At 48.9% G+C, this 18,124-nt stretch overlaps 1 protein-coding gene across 2 annotated transcripts in view; it reads left to right on the top strand.

The window, feature by feature from the left end:
- The window catches only part of ASIC2 (acid sensing ion channel subunit 2), a 1,197,965-nt gene that overhangs the window by 1,091,829 nt on the left and 88,012 nt on the right, over positions 1–18,124 (top strand). For both annotated transcript variants that reach the window (XM_065909980.1, XM_065909978.1), the window contains exon 2: positions 9,459–9,609. In XM_065909980.1, coding sequence (XP_065766052.1) covers positions 9,459–9,609 — 151 coding nt within the window. The remainder of the gene's footprint in view (positions 1–9,458; positions 9,610–18,124) is intronic.

The raw sequence follows: 18,124 nt of genomic DNA, 5'->3' as shown, positions 1-18,124 counted from the left end.
GGCTTGGTGACCTGCTGGCAGTGGGCAGACCAGAGAGCCAGGCTTGGGGGTTCCTCGGAGGCTGGCACCGGTTTCCTTGAAGAGAACAAGATGCCAGCTCCTCTGAGTCACTGCCTGTGTGTCTTAGTGATTATCAGCGAGCTAACAGCTAAGTGCCACTCTTCACTGTGCACAGTGTCTGGCACATAGTAGGTGTTCAGCCAGGATAACCTGACTCCAGGGTCTGTCCTTCCTGCCAGTCTCTTAGTAGAGCCCATTGTTGTCTGTCTAAGGGGTGGAAACAGAAGCGAGCTGGAGTGAAGGGCTGGTAGGTAGGGCTCAGCGGGCATCACGGCCTCCCTGACATCAGCATGTCCCTGTTAAGACCAGGAGCCAGCCTAAGGGATCTGTCTCAGCCTGCTAAATACCGCTGGGGTCAGCAGCCCTGCCTCTAGAGAGAATTCTGTATCAACCCCCACAATCCTCCCATCCTTACCCACCAGACAGCTTCTTTCTGAGCACTCCACCCGGGACCACTCTGCAGGACCACCCTCCCTCCTAGGTGGTCCCTAAAGACTTGATGCTTCTCTGCATCCCCAACACCTGGGGCGGTGCTGGAACACAAGAGAGGTTCTGTAGATGTTCACGAGGCAACCGAATGAATGAGCCACAAATGTGGTCCCAGATGGAACAACATCTCAGCTTCCATTTCTACAGGCAAATAACAATGCTTTCACCTCCCCTGCCCCTTCAGGGCTTAGCCGTGATACTGACCACAGGCAAGAAAGTTCTCTGCCTGGGCTGAAAACTTTTTTTCTACAAAGTGATTTCAGATCCATTATGACCTTTTTGATCTTTACAAGAATTCTAGTGGAAGTTACTCTTACCAGCATTTCCAGGATGAGGGATCAAGATTCAAAAAGAGGAAATGACTTCCCTGAATCAGGGCAGAGCCAGCGTTGGAAGCTGAGGCTCTCTGGTTCCCAGTTCCATGCTTGACTCTTTTCTTGCATCCAGACACCTGCCCATTAAGTGCCTACTGGCCAGGCACTGAGATGCCAGGGGTGAAAAGGACACAGCCCTTACTTCCCACAGAAGACAGACAGTGGAGGACCCCAGCAGAAAGAGCAACCAACCCGTCCTGAAGTCTCCCACCATCAAACCTCCATCACCCAGACTCCCCTCCCCACACCAGCCAAGCTGGTCCAACTTGAAAGGCTTCTAACTCCCCCTAACTCATATCATAACTCCAAGTCAGGGCCAATTTGGGATGCTCACATGAGGGGTCAGGAGGAATTCATTGGTGAAGGTCTGGCATTTCAAATGACCCTCCAGGCGCCTTCAAGTGGCCCTTCTGCCACTGTGAGCTGGTCTCCAGGGGAACATTTGCTCACAAAATGTGTGACTTGGAGAGCGCTCAGAGTCACCTCTGTGCTGTTTTCCCAGCTGACAGACTGGCAGTCACCTGATGCTCTTTTCTTCTGTGTGGGGCTCACACATCTCTTCCAGTGTGGTCTAAAACTCTCTGGACAGTTGCCCAACAGAGAAGCCCCGGGCTGTGTTTCAGGCTTGGAGGAAGCAGACGGGAGGGTTTCTCAGTGAAACCAACACAGCTTATGTCACATCTCTGCATAGAGGGGCAGGGACTCAGTGGAGCGGAGGGGGTCGCAGGACCATATTACATGCTCAAATGATGCTAAGGGTTCTTTGAGCGACCCTTGCCTATAAAGGGAAAAGTCAGGTGAATCTCTCTCTAGCTGGAGGACCTTGGATAAGGACTTAGCCTCGCCGAGTCTTAATTTCTCATCTACAAGTTGGGGAGAATAACACCTACATCAGTGGGTCCTGTGAGCCCTAAAAGATAGAAGGTCTATAGGGGACTTCCATGGTGGTCCAGTGGCTAAAGACTCCATGCTCCTAAAGTAGGGGGTCGCTGGTCAGGGAACTAGATCCCACATGCTGCAAGTAAAGACCTCACATGCCACAAGGAAGATTGAAGATCCTGTATGCTACAACTAAGACCCGGTGCAGCCAAATTATTTAATTAATTGGTCAAGTTATTATTAAGAAAGATAGAAGGAATATAAAGCAATCAGCACAGTGCCTGCCTCATGGTAAACGCCCAGTGACTGTAGGTTCTTCTCTCCCCTCTGAAAAGGAACCCAAAGATGAATGATATTAATGATGTCCTAAAAGAGACTGTGGCCTCTTGGTTGGGATGAAGTGGTTGCCTAGGGGCTGCATTCTCTCATCTCCTTGGTTCCCAAGGACTCCACAGCCACACGGAGGTGCTTTCCTGGGTACTTGTTGAAGTTGCCTTTTAAATCTCACCATGGGGTAAAAACACAGTCAGGCATCTGTCCTTGGAGCATCATAGGTGGCCAAAAATTCCTGTTGCAGGAAGAGATGAGTGAGTAAGCATTTTTCCTAATAAGATGCAGGCAGGCCTCGTCTTCCAGGAGCTGACCATCTAAAGCCCCCTCCTCATGCACGCATCCCTCTGCCGTATTTAATTCTCAAACATGTTCATTGACAACTTCAGAAAACAAATGGAAACCACCCCCACTGAAACTCTCATAGCTGATGGGAATATAAAACTATACAACCATTTTGGAAACAACTTGGCCATTTCTTAAATAGTTACAGACACACTTATGATGATACGATTCAGCCATTCAATTCCTATGCACCTACTTAAGAGAAATGAAAACGTATCCATACAAAGACTGACCCATACCTGCTCATAGCAGCTTTATTTGTAATAGCCAATCCAATGTCTATCAATAGTGGAATAAATAAATCCTGGTATAGCTGTGCAATGGAATACTACACAGCAATGAAAAGGATTGAATTACTGATAAACTTCCACCCCTCCTTCCAAGAAAAGAAAACAAAAGGCAGCTTCATTTTGTTTACTGAAAGCCTGGTAACCCATTTAACAGGCTGTTTTCCTCCCTCTGTGTGAAATGTGTTAAGGCAGGGTCCTCAACCTCTGGGATCTAATGCATGATGTTCTGAGGTGGAGCTAATGTAATAATAATAGAAATAATGTGCACAATAAATGTAAGGCACTTGAATCATCCAGAAACCATGCACTCCCCTGCTTCCTGGGAAAGTTTTCTTCCAGAAAACTGGTCCCTGGTGCCAAAAAGGTTGAGGACTGCTGTCTTAGGGGATTTCGATAGGGAAAACCAGAGCAAACAAAACAGTAGGCTTTAGCATGCCCATTATGTTGAAAACAGCCAAACAAGAAATTTCAGCAAATCACTGGGAGGAAAGTTCATTCAACTCAGCAGGGGGAAAGGCTGAGTTTTAGAGGAGGTTTGGAGCAATAGGATTTCACTTCGTTCAAGCGTAATAAGCAAGAAGAGACAAGGAAGCCACTGCCTCAGAAAAGCCCTAAAGGTCAGGATTAACGAAGGCTTGGAAGGTTTGAAGTTTGCAGGCCCAGTCGTGTGCTGGTAAGTGGATATTTCTACAGTCCTTAAGGGAGCTTATACATAATTTATTTTCTTAAGTAGGTCCATGTGTAGAAATGTTGTTTGCACTACTAATTGGGCCAGAAAACTGTGTCTTCAGGGATATCTGCTGTCCCTAACCTTTTCCACTGTGCATTTCCTGGATTCTAAGGCAGGCAGCCCCAACAGGTCACACCGAACCTGGATGCTGGCACCCAGGCCAGCAGGCACTGCTAATCTTTTTTATTCCTGGATGCAGGGCCCCAGGAAGGGGAGCTTAGCCATCATCTCCAATCCCCATCATGCGCAAAGGCTTTAGAGGAAGAGCACAGACCCAAACCCAGGTCAGATCTCAACTCTGCCCCCAATCAAGCTGTGTGACCCAGGAGAGGACACTCACCTCTCTGAGCCTTAGACTCTCCATGGGCAAAATGAGACATTTGGGCAAGAAGATTTTTTTATATTTATTTATTTATTTGTTTGGCTGTGATAGGTCTTAGTTGTGGCACATAGGATCCTCATTGCGACATGAGGAGTCTTTGAGGCGAGCAGGCTCTCTAATTGTGGCCTGTGGGCTTCATTAGTTGCAGGGCTCAGGTTTCGTTGCCCCACAGCATGTGGGATCTTATTTCCCCAATCAGGGATCAAACTCGTTTTTCCCTGCATTGAGAGGAGGATTCTTAACCCCTGGACCACCAGGGAAATCCAGAAGAAGACTTTTGGTGCCTGTACTTTTCTGAGATTCTCCTGACTCTGAGATCTAACCACCCCCCGCCACCATGACCAAGCTCAAGACCCCCAGTGTTAGCAAGGAACCAATTTTACCAGTCTGCCGGGAACAGAGGAGCTGTAGCTATGAGGAAGCAGGGGCAAAGAACACAGGCAATGGAGTGAGGCAAAGATGACTTACACCCTGGATTCCCTACTTACCAGCTCTGTGACCTGGCTCAGCCTCTCTGGGCCTCAGTTTCCTTATCTGTAAGATGGGAGTGATAAGACCAAACTCATAAGGCTGCTGCAAAAAATCAATGACAGCAGATAGAATGTGAGTGGTGCTCCAGAGAGGGCAGCCAAGCCAGTCTGTGAGTTCAGGACTGTTCTAAGAGCTACTGGAAGGCACAGACCCTCTCCCCATCCCCACATCCAGATTTCTTGGATTTAGATTGTGCCAAATATGAACAATTTATGCCAAAACACTGAATAACTTAGAAGTGGACAGGTTTCTAAAAACATACAGCCCACCAAAACCGAATCAAGAAGAAACGATTTGAACAGACCAATCACTAGAAGTGAAATAGAATCTGTAATTAAAGAAAAAAAAAAAAAACCTCCCTGCAAACAAAAGTACAGGGCTAGACAGCTTCACTGGGGAATTCTGCCAAACATACAAAGAAGAACTTACACCGATCCTTCTCAAAATCTTTGTTTAATTTTTATCTTTATTTATTTATTTGGCTGGGCGGGTCTCAGCAGTGGTGCATGGGATCTTCGCTCTTCCTTTCAGCACGCAGGATCTTTAGCTGCGGCATTCATGATCTTTTCACTGTGGCATGCCAACTCTCAGTTGTGTCTAGTTCCCTGACCAGGGATTGAATCTGGGCTCCCTGCATTGAGAGCTGAGAGTCTCAACCACTGGACCATCAGGGAAGTCCCTCAAACTCTTCCAGAAGACTGAGTAGGAAGGATCACTCCCAAAGTCATTCTATGAAGCCACCATCACCCTGATACCAAAATCAGACAAAGACACTATCAAGAGAAGAAAAGTACAGGCTAAAACGTGCTAACTTCAGACTATGATGGCTGTCCACTGCACCAGTAACTGTCTGCAGTTCCATCCAAAAGTAGATTTCAAAGTGGATTGTGTGCATCAAAGCATTGCCCTCTCTTACAGAACTCTGTGGCTCCAGTAATCTCATTGGCTGCCCTGGGCTTTTAGCAACAGGCTTAACATTCTTAAGGAATAAGCAGTCAATGGCACATGGTGGTTTCCATCCCCTGTAACTACTTCAAAATGAGCTTGGTGGGACTTACCTGGGGGTCCAGTGGTTAAAATTTCACCTTCCAGTGCAGCAGACACAGGTATGATCCTTGGTCAAGGAACTAAGATCCACATGCCTGGGAACAACTAAGCCCAACATGCCACAACTAGAGAGCCTGATAGCTGCAATGAAGACCCCATGCGGCTAAAAAACAACAACAACAAAGAGAGACAGAGATGAGTTTGGTATTACTGAGTCACAATCAGAGAGGACAGGCCCCCTCAACACCCCCCATTCTTCAGTTCATCACTGACCTCCCCCCCATAACTCAAATAACTTCTCTCACTTCTGCTGAAAAGGACCTAGTATGGATCCATACCTCTTAAAGATGTCTATTATGTAATCTTCCAAACAAATCCACTTGAATTCCCTCGTTTAGATGTTACAACCATGTGGCAAGGTTATCTTTGCTCAATTTGCAAACATCAAAACTGACATTGGAAAAAGATGTCGTGTTCAAGGCCACAGCCTTGACAAACAATGAGCAAGGTGCTCTGATGCCCTTCTGTCTGGCTCAAAATCTCAGGATTCCTCCCTTAGAAGTTCCTTGGTGGTAAAGTCACACCCATGAGTCCCGGCTCTACGACCTACCTCTTCACTAAGTCTCAGTCTTCCCACCTGTAAAATGGGCATGTGATAATAAGACGCCTTCCCATCAGGGTAGTTGGGACCATAATTAGGAAAAAGATAGTTCCTCTGAAAATGCCAAGCAGGAGCCAGCACAGAGTAGACGCTCAGGAATTTTTAGTCTCCTTCCCTCCAACTTCATGGGGCCATTGAGCAAGTTGAAGCTGTAAGTGTCATCTCTCAACTGTAACACGCAGTGAGCAATGAAAACGATGGTCATGGGGCCCATCTTTATCTCAGGCTTCCCCCCACCCCCCATCCCTGTCACTCCTGCAGGTCCAGGTTTGATATGTGCACCATTAATTCTTACAAAAGGATCCAACTAAGAGCAGTTCTTGATTCTTAGCAACCTTGCAAATTCAGCCCTGCCATCCCAGATGAGGCTGTCAGCACTTACCAGGAGAGCAGAGGAGTGCCTCGGAGAATGGCAGGTCTGAAGAAGCAGCGAGCTCTGGCCTGACAGTCTAGACTTAAATAAATTGTCTTTTGTGGCTGGGGGCGATAAGGCCTACGTTTGAAGCCAGTTACTCTTACAGGTCATTATGCACGGCAACGGGGAAGGAGAGCGGCATCTTGTCCCGACTTTCTAGCAAAACCGCGCTGTGGGTAAATAGCTCTCAGCCTTTGATGTTGAGCAAAGAGGAAAATGATCCTCTCCGAGAAGCCAGGCAGGAGAAGCGGGCTGGCGCGGTGCAGTCAGGGCGGCCGGTGGAGAAGCGCAGTCCGTGCACGCCTGCCTGGCTCCAAGCCCCTTCTTCTGCCCCCACGAAGGCAAACTGTCTCTCCTCTAATACCCTCGAGGAGAAGCAAGCAAAAACGCTCAGGAACAATTAAGCACGAAGCTGAGAAGACCAGAGCAGAGAAAGGAAGGGGAGGGGAGTGGAACAAGAGATCAGGTGTGAGTTCCCGCCAGAACTAGCAAGGCTGGCCAACACTTAAGGGCGCCTCCCAGAGGTGGGCGAGGGAATGGGAGTAGCAACCCCTTGAAGCCCATTCATTCATTCATCCAACAAAACAGACCCAGCCCCCACCCTCTCCAACAAACAGTCCTATAAATCACCATCTAGTTATATACTTTGATATGCACTAAAAAGCAGCGGTCCCCAACCAGTTTGGCACAAGAGACTGGTTTCATGGAAGACAGTTTTTCCATGAACTGGGGTGGACGCGGGGTGGAGTTGGGAGGAGGGGGTGTCGGGATGTTTTCAAAATGATTCAAGCGTATTTAAATTTATTATGCCCCACTGATCTGATCTGACAGGCGGCGAAGCTCAAGTGGTAAAGCAAGGGAGGGAAGGAGTGCGTGCTAAGTCGCTTCAGTTGTGTCTGACTCTTTGGGACCCCCATGGACTGTAGCCCACCAGGCTCCTCTGTCCATGGGATTCTCCAGGCAGGAATACTGGAGTGGGTTGTCATGCCCTCCTGCAGGGGATCTTCCCAACCCAGGGATCGAGTGCGCATCTCTTACATTGCGTGCATTGGCAGGCAGGTTCTTTACCACCAGTGCCGCCTGGGAAGCCCAAGGGATGGGGAGTGACTGTAAATACAGATGAAGCTTCCATCTCCCCACTCACCTCCTGCCATGCAGCCGGGTTCCTAACAGGTCATGGACCAGCACTGGTCCGTGGCCAGGGTGTTGGGGACCCTAGCTATAAAGGGAAATACTAGGAGTGCAGGGCTTGTACCTCTTTACAATCTCCATAATCCTTGAATGTAGTAGGAGCTCGTGCATATGACTATGGCTGATGGAAAAAGCAAGGCAGAGAGGAGCAGTATAAGGCTCAGAAACATCCCAATGACAAAGACAACATGCCCCAAAAGATCATGTGTGTTAGAACCAGACAGACGAGGCTTTGAATCTCAGCTTTTCTACTTAATAGCTGTGTGACCTTGAGCAAGTTGCTTAACCTCTCTGGGCTGTGGTTTTGTCCTCTGCACAATGGAAGCAACAATATCCACCTGTGGTTACTGTTGCATGTGATAGCTGCCCTGGTGAAGGAGCAAAGGGGGAAAGTGAGGAGGGATGTTATACAACTTGGTCCACAAGCTTGGGACGGCTTCCGGGAGGAGGCAATGCATTGATCCAGTCTTGGAGAATGGACAGAGGTTGCCCAGGCAGATAAAGGAACAAGAGCCGTTACCAGTAGTGGAAGCAGCAAAATAGAAAGCCACAAGTAGGCGAACCAGCAGAGCACCTCCAGAGGTGCCAGAGTTGTTTAATGTAGCTCCACCCACCCACCCACTCATGCATTCATTCACTTGTCCACTTGACATATATTTCTGTAATACCCCCAGGTGCCAGGCCCTAAGCTAGCCACCAGGGGTAGATTCCTCAGCGAACATGCAGAGGTAACCACCGAACCCATGAGCTTGTCTTCCAGTGGATTCCCAGGGACTCAGATGGGAAAAGGAGGATGGAGCAGACAGAGAGAGCATCATAGAAGGCTGAGAGTGGAGGGTGGGCCTGGATCTTACTCTCAGGGGGATGGGCAGCCCTGATGGATTTTAACCACAGGATTAATATAATCAGGTTTGCATTTCTGAAGGAGTGAGCCACGATTCACTTAGAGAATGGGCTGGAGAAGGTTGTCTGGAATCCAGCAGTTTAGCTAAGAAACTGCAGCAGCCCAAGCAAGAAATGATGGAGGTCATTATGTTAAAGCCGTGCCGAAGAGAGAAGGCAAAAGTCAAGTTGGATGCAGAGATAGTGTTGATGGGCCCTGCTGGTTGATTGGACATGGGGTGAGAAAGAGGAAGAGGGGACACCCACTCTGAGGGTCTGGTCTGAGCCCCTGGGCAGGTGGCAATGCTATTCCCCAGGACACAGTGCACAGGAGAACAAACCAGTGGGGTGCAGATGCTGAGGAAGCCTTGATCCCATTGGGACATGCTGGCAGTCGGGTGTCTATGGGTCATGCAGAAATCATGAGTATCAGGCAGTTGGATCAGTGTGTCTGGAGCCCAAGAGAAAGCTCAGGGCTGGAGGCACAGATTACAGTATAGAAAGCATACAGACAATGCTGACACTTGAAAGTGGACATGCCCCCCCCCCGCCCCCGCCCCCGGCCCCGCCCCCAGGGAAGGATTAACAGAGGGAGAAGAGACCAGACTCCATGGCAACAAACCCCAAAGGGTGTCCAGATGTGTTCTTCGATGCCAAAATCCAGCCCATTAACCGGGGGTGAGGTTAATCGTGGTCCCCATTAACCGGGGGTGAGGTTAATCATGGTCCCCAAGAGGGTTGGCTGTGACGGGCTGGGGGGACGCTGGCCTGCTGTCGGATTTCTGGGGTTCCCAGTCTGCCTGGAGCCCAGTCCAAAGTCACCCACGTGCTTCTTTCTCTTCTCTCCCTCAGGTGTTTACAAAATATGGGAAGTGTTACATGTTTAACTCAGGCGAGGATGGCAAGCCTCTGCTCACCACGGTCAAGGGGGGGACAGGCAACGGGCTGGAGATCATGCTGGACATTCAGCAGGATGAGTACCTGCCCATCTGGGGCGAGACAGGTGAGCCGGGCCGGGGGCCGGGGCCGGGGGTGATGGCGGACGGGTGCGGCCTCCGGGGGACCTTTGCCTGGAGCAGGTTAGCTTGGCCCACCCGGTGAAGGGCTGGTCTCCATCAAGGGGTGGGTGACATGCCGGTGAATGGGAAGGACATCTTGGCACAAACTGTGATGCCCTGAGTTTTCCTTGGATTTCACTAGGTGGGATGGGGCCGGTGATGGGCATACTGGAAACGGAAGGTGGGTAGGGTGAGAGGAGGCATGGAGGAAGGCTTGAATTAGCAAGTTCGGTTGGGGTGATGGATGGCGCGATTTCAGGAGAAGAGGAAGTGATGGACCAGCCCCTTCCTCTTCCACCATCTTGAATATCCCAGCCCGGCTACAGGGCCCAGTGGAAAGGAAAGCAGATTTCTCCCACTGGGGGAAGGTGGAGGGGCTGCTGGAAAATGGAAGGGCACAGACTCAGCCTGCGTGAGCCCATGGGGACCCCGGGTATACAAGTCCCAAAGCTTATTTCATGCATCCAATTATTCGTTTATTTATTCAGCAAACTATTCATAAGCCACATATGCTATCTCAGGCTTTACACCAAAATAAGGATATTGAAATGAAAAAAGACCAAGCCCTTGATGACAGCCTAGAAGAGGAGACACACAGACCACTGGGACCTGAGGGTCCCTGGTGCTGGGGTGGGATGACAGCCTTCACCTGGGGGGAGGGGGGGAAGGGTGCAGGGAAAGCATTGTAGGGCATGGGGTCCTTGCCTGGAGTCTTGAGATTGTCATGAATCATACATGAGAGGTGTGCAGGAAGGACAGGGAAGGCAAGGTGATGGTGGAGTGGAAGTGGAATGACACAGCGGGGAGGCCTAGGGATGCCAAGTGAAGTGAAGAGGTGCCCAAGCGTGGGACCCTAAATGCCAAGAGAGATTCACATAACCCTCGGTTCAGGGACCAAAGATGGGGAGGAAGAGGAAGTCTAAAGATGGGCCTGAGAAGACCCACGGGGAGGGTTGAAGGATGAGCAGATTCCAGCAGGAAGGAGGCCTGGGCCCTCAGGTTGGAGCTGAGGAGGGGGTGAAGGTCAAACACACCCGCCCTCATTTCTTGCAGCCCAGCCTCCATCCCGTGATTCCCACAGCCGTTCCCTCAGCCCCATCCTGAGGCCTGGCTCTCCCCAGTCCCAGGCCCTCCAGGCTTCTGAGGGCAGCAAGGGCCTCCATCCTGGGAGGACAGACCACAAGCCCAGAGCTCTCTCCCGCCCACCGCACCCCCTCTCCAGGCTCCCCGCCTCTGAGCGCCCCTCAGGGCATGTTGTGGTCACTCCTGCTCCTGAAGAGTGAAATGGCCTCACAAGCATCACCCGCTCATGGATCCAGTACCGTCTCTGGGAGCTCACCTCAGGCTCCAGCCCTCTGCCAAGCAGACACTTAGTCGAATCCATCCACTTCCCTACATCTCAGGGTCCCCACTGCCTTCTTGCCTGGAGAATCCCCGTGGAAAGTGGAGCCCAGCAGGCTACAGTCCATGGGGCCCCAAAGAGTCAGACACGACTGAGCGACTAAGCACTGCCCTCCAGCAAACAGATAAAGAAATGTGTTAGTGCCAAGCTCTGGAAAAGGGCCCACAGAGGCTGGGTTTCCAGAACATCCTTCAGGGCAGCCTGTGTTCTGTGACCTGGGGCCCAAAGACAACCCTGCGTCCTGGGAGCTTGGACCAGGTCCCTAAGACCTGGTCCTCTACCTTGCAGACACAGGTACATATTTGTTTATTGAACTTCTTGTGGAAAAGGAGAGAAATAAAAAATGAGTCCTGGAGGGACGTCCCTGCTGAGCCACTGGTTAAGAATCCTCCTGCCATTGCAAGGGACATAGGTTCAGTCTCTGGTTCGGGAAGATCCCACATGCTGAGGGGCAACGAAACCTGTGCACCACAACTACTAAAGCCTGCACACCCTAGAACCCAAGCTTTGCAACAAGAGAAGCCACCGCAATGAGAAGCCTGCACAATTAGAGAGTAGCCCCTGCTCGCCACAACTAGAGAAAGCCCACGCATGGCAACAAAGACCCAACACAGCCAAAAATTAAATTAAAAAAAAAAAAAGCATCCTGGAGACCCCATACCTACAGCCTGACCAAAAGTTAGTTATATCCTCCCAGTGTAATGTTGGATTTCTCACCTGTTACCTTGAGCCAGGAGCCAAAGCACATGTATAGACACACACGCACACACACACACACTCGCAAGGCAGGCAGCCCCATTCCCAGACATCCTCACCCAGCACGGCTCCCTGCAGGGTCACCTGGGGTCTGCACACTGGCCACTGATGGTCTGGGCTCCAACCTCAGGGTCTTTCCCAGGGAATCTGCATTCTGCCCCGTGAAGACATGGATGGTCTGAGCAGAAAAGAACCTGAGACCATCTATTCCAGACACACAAACACACACACACACACACACACACACACACACCCCGCCCCTGCATGCCTGTTCTACAGAGGCCTGGTGGGAAGCAGTGATGGACTGACAGTCACATGGTGAATCTGTGGCCAAGCCAGGACTACACTGACCCAAGCTTCTTGACCAGCCATCAGCCCTCATGGACCATGAGCTATATCCATTCAAGACATCCATAGTCGTGGTTAAGGACCTACTGTGAGCCTAACACCTAGGCAGGACACGGTCAGACTACAGAAGACACAGGACAAAGTCCCTGCCTTTCAAGCTACTATCGGGAACCAGAGCTGCACACAGAATCCAGAAGTTGTTCCAGGCTCCCTCCTGCCAGCAGAGTGAGCGAGAGTTGTCCCTAGTGAGACACCAGCACTTGTCACTCCAACCATGTCCTCTGAGACTGGATAATTCAGGGCATGAAGGAGAAGGGCTTGAAAGCAGGACAGAAGCCAGAAGAAATTAGTTAGAGAAGAAACTGGTCATTGCCGTCCAACAGGACTTTCTACAACGCTATCTGTGCTGTCCTATGTGGTAGCCACACTGAGCCTTTGATATGTGATCAGTGAGGAACTGAATCTTTATTATCATTGGATGTATATTCATTTAAATCGCCACAGGGGGCGAGTGGCCACCATATTGAAGAGCACAGCTTCAGAAGCTCTGGTTGACTTGAAGTTTTGCCTTTGCAGCCACTCCCACATTCCTCTGGGGCCATAAGCACCCTCCCTCCCGGCCTTCCCCTCATGCTGAGCAATAGGAAGGGCTCCTTATCTCCATTTGCCAGGGAGATGAAGGCTGAGGTTAGGCGACTCCACCCAGGCCACTCAGCCACGCCTCCTGAATCCCCACACCCAGACTTCCTCCACAGTACCTTTCTTCAGGCTGAGAAATCACTGTGTCATGAGCATTTCTTGGAGACTCTGGTCACCTCAAAACTGCTTGTGTCCTGGGCTGGTGGAGGATGAGCCTCACGTGGGTGGAATTGAGGTCCACACACCTGCTGAAGGACAAGAGGGGGGCTCTGGTGAGTGAGGATGTTTGTCCTTAAGGCCACCTGAGGAGGTGCGGCCACGCTCTGCTTTTCGGTCATTGCTCCCAAAGACTGAGGGGATGGCCAAGCCTCATCCCACCTTGGGCTTTGGGATGGAGCCGCCTTCCTGACCCTGCCAAGCCAGGTGGCCCACGGATGCCACCTTGCCTCCTTGACCTTTCCAGTTTCCCTCAACCCCCAGGAAAAGGAACCTGAGTCCTTAGAGGAGAGAGATGGGTGACGACGGAGGAGAAAGGAATGGAAAGCTGGCTGTTGAGGGAGTGGCCACAGACAGCTTGATGACAGAGGCAGAGCAGTAGGACAGGGAAGTAACTTTATAGAGTCAGACCCATGATCGAACCCCCAGCCCTGCCTTTACCAGCAGATCAGATGAGCACTCTCTGCAAACTCTAAACAGTCAAAGGTGGATAATGACAACCAGTAAGATAGGAGGATGGTCAGACCATCCCAGAGGCAGAGACTGTTCCAAATATTCTATACCGACACAAGGGTCCTGGAACACTTTATCCTCTGGACATCTCATTCTCCAAGCAGAGCCTCTGACACATTCTTGCGTCACTTCTCAGAAATTTCAGGAAGCACTGAGGGAGCCATGCTTCTGGGTGTAACTCTGACCTACAGGGAGGACCTTTGGTGCCAAAGGGTGAACAAGGAAAAGGCATCTACTTTGGGTGGACCCAGGCCTATGGACTCATGCTTAGCAAGTAGAAAGTGACTATGAAATCGATCAAAAATGTCCTTCCCCCCAGGCTGACAATGCCTCCTTGGTCAAACATCCTTGTGGAAGGCACCCTGGAAATACGCCACTTTAAAGAAGGGAGGCTCAGTCACACATGGACCTTGACAGCATGCCCCCAAATCCTGAGTTTTGGATGTTACATGTTACAGGGATAAAAATGATCTGGAGAACCCTGGTTAGGCAGAGTTAAACACATTAATTCAGGGCAGGGATTCTCTATATGTCACATTATGAATCTCCAAGATAGGAATATTGCATAAAGCATTTATTTCCCCAATGCTTTTGACCGTGGAAAATCTTCTTTTTTATGGAGGACCTCACAAAATAGAAAAAGGACTGAAAAGCTGTCCTAGGCTACAGAAGTGCAGATTTCACAACCAACGTTTTGCTAAAGGAAATTAAATTGAAGGCAGGTGGGAGGTTGTTAAAAATGAAACTCTGTGTAGATGCCTCTGAGTAACTTCAAAGATAAAAGAAATAAGCAGTGGGTTATCTAGGCTGCACATGAGAAAGCCCAGATTCAGAGAAGCTTGGGCATAAAAGAACTGTATTACCCCTGGAATCCAAGGCGAGCTTCAACAACCCAGCGGCAGGAAGGCAAGGGGGCAGCGTGAGGAACAAGTGGAAACGAGGCCACCCGCCGCCTTGGTCTTTCCCCCCTTCTTTTCCCTCTCCTCTCTCTGATTTGCTTTTTTCTCTCTCACTAGAGACAGGGTTTCTCCACATGTGTATCTTTTCACACACAGCACCCAACAGATTTATATTTTTTCACAACCTAGCATCAGGGAGAGGCCACTCTGACTCTCTCATTGGTCTAGTAAAAAGAAAAAAACAAGGAAGGGACTCATTGGCCCGGCCCAGTCAGGTGCTCTCCCCTGGGCCAATCAGTGGCCAGTGGGTGTGTCTATGGAAGGACGGGGACCACTGAGGGAGCGGGGTTCCGGGAGCCAGTCCTGAGAACGGCCCTTCTCCGAGAGGCAGGGGGTGAAGCCTGCGGATGGCTTACATCTGCGCAAACTGGATCCGTGTGCTGGGAGCTCGTTAATGGACGTGCATTCTAGATAGATAGGGTCAAAAGTTACCGCCTTCAAAAAATAAATAAATAAATAAAAAGTTACCGCCTTCATTCAAGCTGATGTAGAATGCACTTTTCAAAATGTTAATGTGCTTTAATTTTTTTTACATTTTCTTTTTTAAACTTTTTGTATTATATATAGTTTTATATTATAAATATAGTTTTATATACTATAAATATTTATTTATATAATATTTATAATATGTATAGTATTATATATATATAGTTTTATATTATATATATAGTTTACTAACAATGTTGTGATAGCTTCAGGTGTCCGGCAAAGTGATTCTGTTATACGTACATATATGTCTATTCTTTTTAAAATTCTTTTCCCATTTAGGTTGCTATGTAATATTGAGCAGAGTTCCCTGTGCTATGCAGTAGGTCCCTGTTGAGAATACACTTTTTAAAGGAATTTTTTTTTTTATGGCGACCATTTTTAAAATCATTATTGAATTTCTCACAGTATTGCTTCTGTTTTATGTTTTGGTGTTTTGGCCACAAGACATGTGGGATCTTAGTTCCCCCAGACCAGGGATCAAACCTGCAACCCCCTGTGCTGGAAGGTGAAGTCTTGACTGTTAATAGTAGAGTGCCAGGGAAGTTCTGAAAACACACTTTTTAATCAAGCAAACTCTGCCTTGATGTCCCCAAATCCTAGTGTTGGGGGAAAATGAATTTGACATTATATTTTTAAGCATAGAAGTTATTTTGAGAGTCCACGCTCTAATAGAATCAATACCTTGCCCTGAATCATCTCCCTCATTTCCTCCTACTCGGCCCCTTGTTCACGCGGCTGTAGCCACTCTGACTCCCCATGACTCCCCGTGACTCCCTCAAAGCTTCCCTTGAGCACATGCATCTTCCATTACCTCTGCCTAGATTCCCTGCTCAGACCATGTGGTTCATGGCCTCACCTCCATCAAGCCTTGCTCGGATCTCACCTCCCCTCACTGCCCTATTTAAAATTGCACTCCACCCCACTCCTCACCCCTGCTTATCTGTTCTGCTTGTCCTTTGTTCCATGTCCTGGGTCATCTTCAAATATGCCATGTGAGTTACTTATTTACTAATATTTTCAGTTGTGAATCTGTCTCTATTGAAACACAGGCTCCAAAAGGTTAGGGATCTTGGACTGTCTGGCTCACTGACATATACCAGGGCAATAGCTATCTGTTGACACATTTGTTGAGACAGAGAAAATATTGCTGTGCTGTGCACAGTGATGGGACCAGGGTGGGTGGGTGGTTCAGTCGCTATGTTGTGTCCCACTCTTGCAACCCCATGGAGTGTAGCCCACCAGGCTCCTCCGTCCATGGGATTCTCCAGGCAAGAGTACTGGAGTAGGTTCCCGTTTCCTTCTCCAGGGGATCTTTGATCCCAACTCAGGGATCAAACTCTTTCATTGCTGGAATTGTTTTTTTTTTTTAACCACTGAGCCACCAGTAGCTACCTCTTGCCATGAACATTCCATCCCATGAATCCTCAAAGTGACCCTCCAAACAAGGTATAGTCTCCATTGAAAAATAAAGAAGCTGGAGCCTGGAGACGTTGAGGAAGGTCCCCAAGAACAGACTCCTTGTTAAGCAGTTGAACCCAGCTGAAAACCCACTTATGGACCCAAAAGTAAGTCTCCTTCCACTGCACTCCTTTAAAACTCAAAAAGTGATTGTAAAGGCACTGCCATAAAAATATCTCAGAAAAAAATATTCCAGTGACATCTTTGGAGACAGAATGGCATATAATGATAGGTCTGTTGCTTTCTATTTTTTTCCTCTTTTTTTTTCCATAGCAGAATTCTTGTGTTGAACAAAAGCTTTAGCACAGCCCCAATATATAAAGCAGATAAAGGAAGAGATGCTCTGGTTCAACTGGAGATGGGGCCACCAGTTTGATTTCTCCATGCGCCACTGTGGCCGACCCTGAGACTCCATGAGGAACCCTAGGGCTCCTAGGAACCCAATTTGAAAACCACTGAATAAGTGGGACTTCTCTAGTCCAGGGCTTAAGATGGTGCTTTCAATCCCTGATCGAGGAACTAAGACCCCATGTGCCACGAGGCATGGCCTACAGCTTGTGTACATCCTAGGATCAGTTCTACCTCTGTCCCTTTTCTCCTGGAACGGTGAAAGGAGCCCATGATGTGCCCACTGAGCCTCGGGGAAGATGATGGTCTAAACCTCTGATTGGACACAGTGGAATGAATATAAATATGTATGGAGGCTCCCTCCCAAATCTCTCCTAAATGGCAATCAAGAATTTTTTTTTTCAAGTATAAACTCACCAGGTCAAAGAAGATGAGAAAGAAGGTAACAGTAGGTGTCAGCAAGTTTATGGAAAATGGAAAGCAGATGTTAATTGACTGGGCAGAGCAGACAAGGCTGAAAGATCGGGATCTGCACAGGGAAACCAATTAAAGCCAGACAGTTCTCTCCATAGACACTCCTCCCCTTCCTTGAGAAAGGATGGGGATTGGAGGCATCAGATGTTGCAGACAATGAGGATGAGAGGTGCAGCTAAAACTAGGAAGATTAGTTAGAAGTCTGTGAAAGAAGTTGTGCAACCAAATAGCTCTCTACACCCAAGCAAAAAAATCAAATTGAAAAATAGATAGGCTCAGGACTTCCCTGGTGGTCCAGTAGTTCAGAGTCTGCCTTGCAATGCAGGAGACACGGGTTGGATCCCTGGTCAGGGAACTAAGATCCCGCATGCCAGAGAGCAACTAGGCCCTCGTGTCTCAACTAGAGAGTCTGTGCACTGCAACAAAAGATAGTGCACGTGGCAACAAAGAGCCCCTTGCCCCAACTAAGACCCACTGCAGCCAACTAAATGAATGAACAAGTAAATTCATTTTAAAAAAGAAACAGATAGGCTCTGGACTGGGGGAAACCAGACTTTTGGACTCTGTGGCAGAAGGCAAGGGTGGGATGATTTGAGAGAATAGCATTGAAACATGTACATTACCATGTGTGAAATAGATCACCAGTCCAGGTTCAAAGCATGAGACATGGCGCTCAGGGCTGGTGCATTGGGACGACCCTGAGGGTTGGGATGGGGAGGGAGGTGGGAGGGGGGTTCAGGATCAGGGACATATGTACACCCATGGCTGATTCATGTCAATGTATGTCAGAAACCAGTACAATAGTGTAAAGTAATGAGCCTCCAATTAAAATAAATTAATTTTTTTTAAAAAAAAAGA

This window comes from Muntiacus reevesi, chromosome 18 (genome assembly GCF_963930625.1).
Source record: "Muntiacus reevesi chromosome 18, mMunRee1.1, whole genome shotgun sequence".
Classification (NCBI taxonomy): Eukaryota; Metazoa; Chordata; class Mammalia; order Artiodactyla; family Cervidae; genus Muntiacus; species Muntiacus reevesi.
The sequence above is the reverse complement of the archived record's forward strand: the minus strand, read 5'-3'. Positions and strand labels throughout refer to the sequence as shown.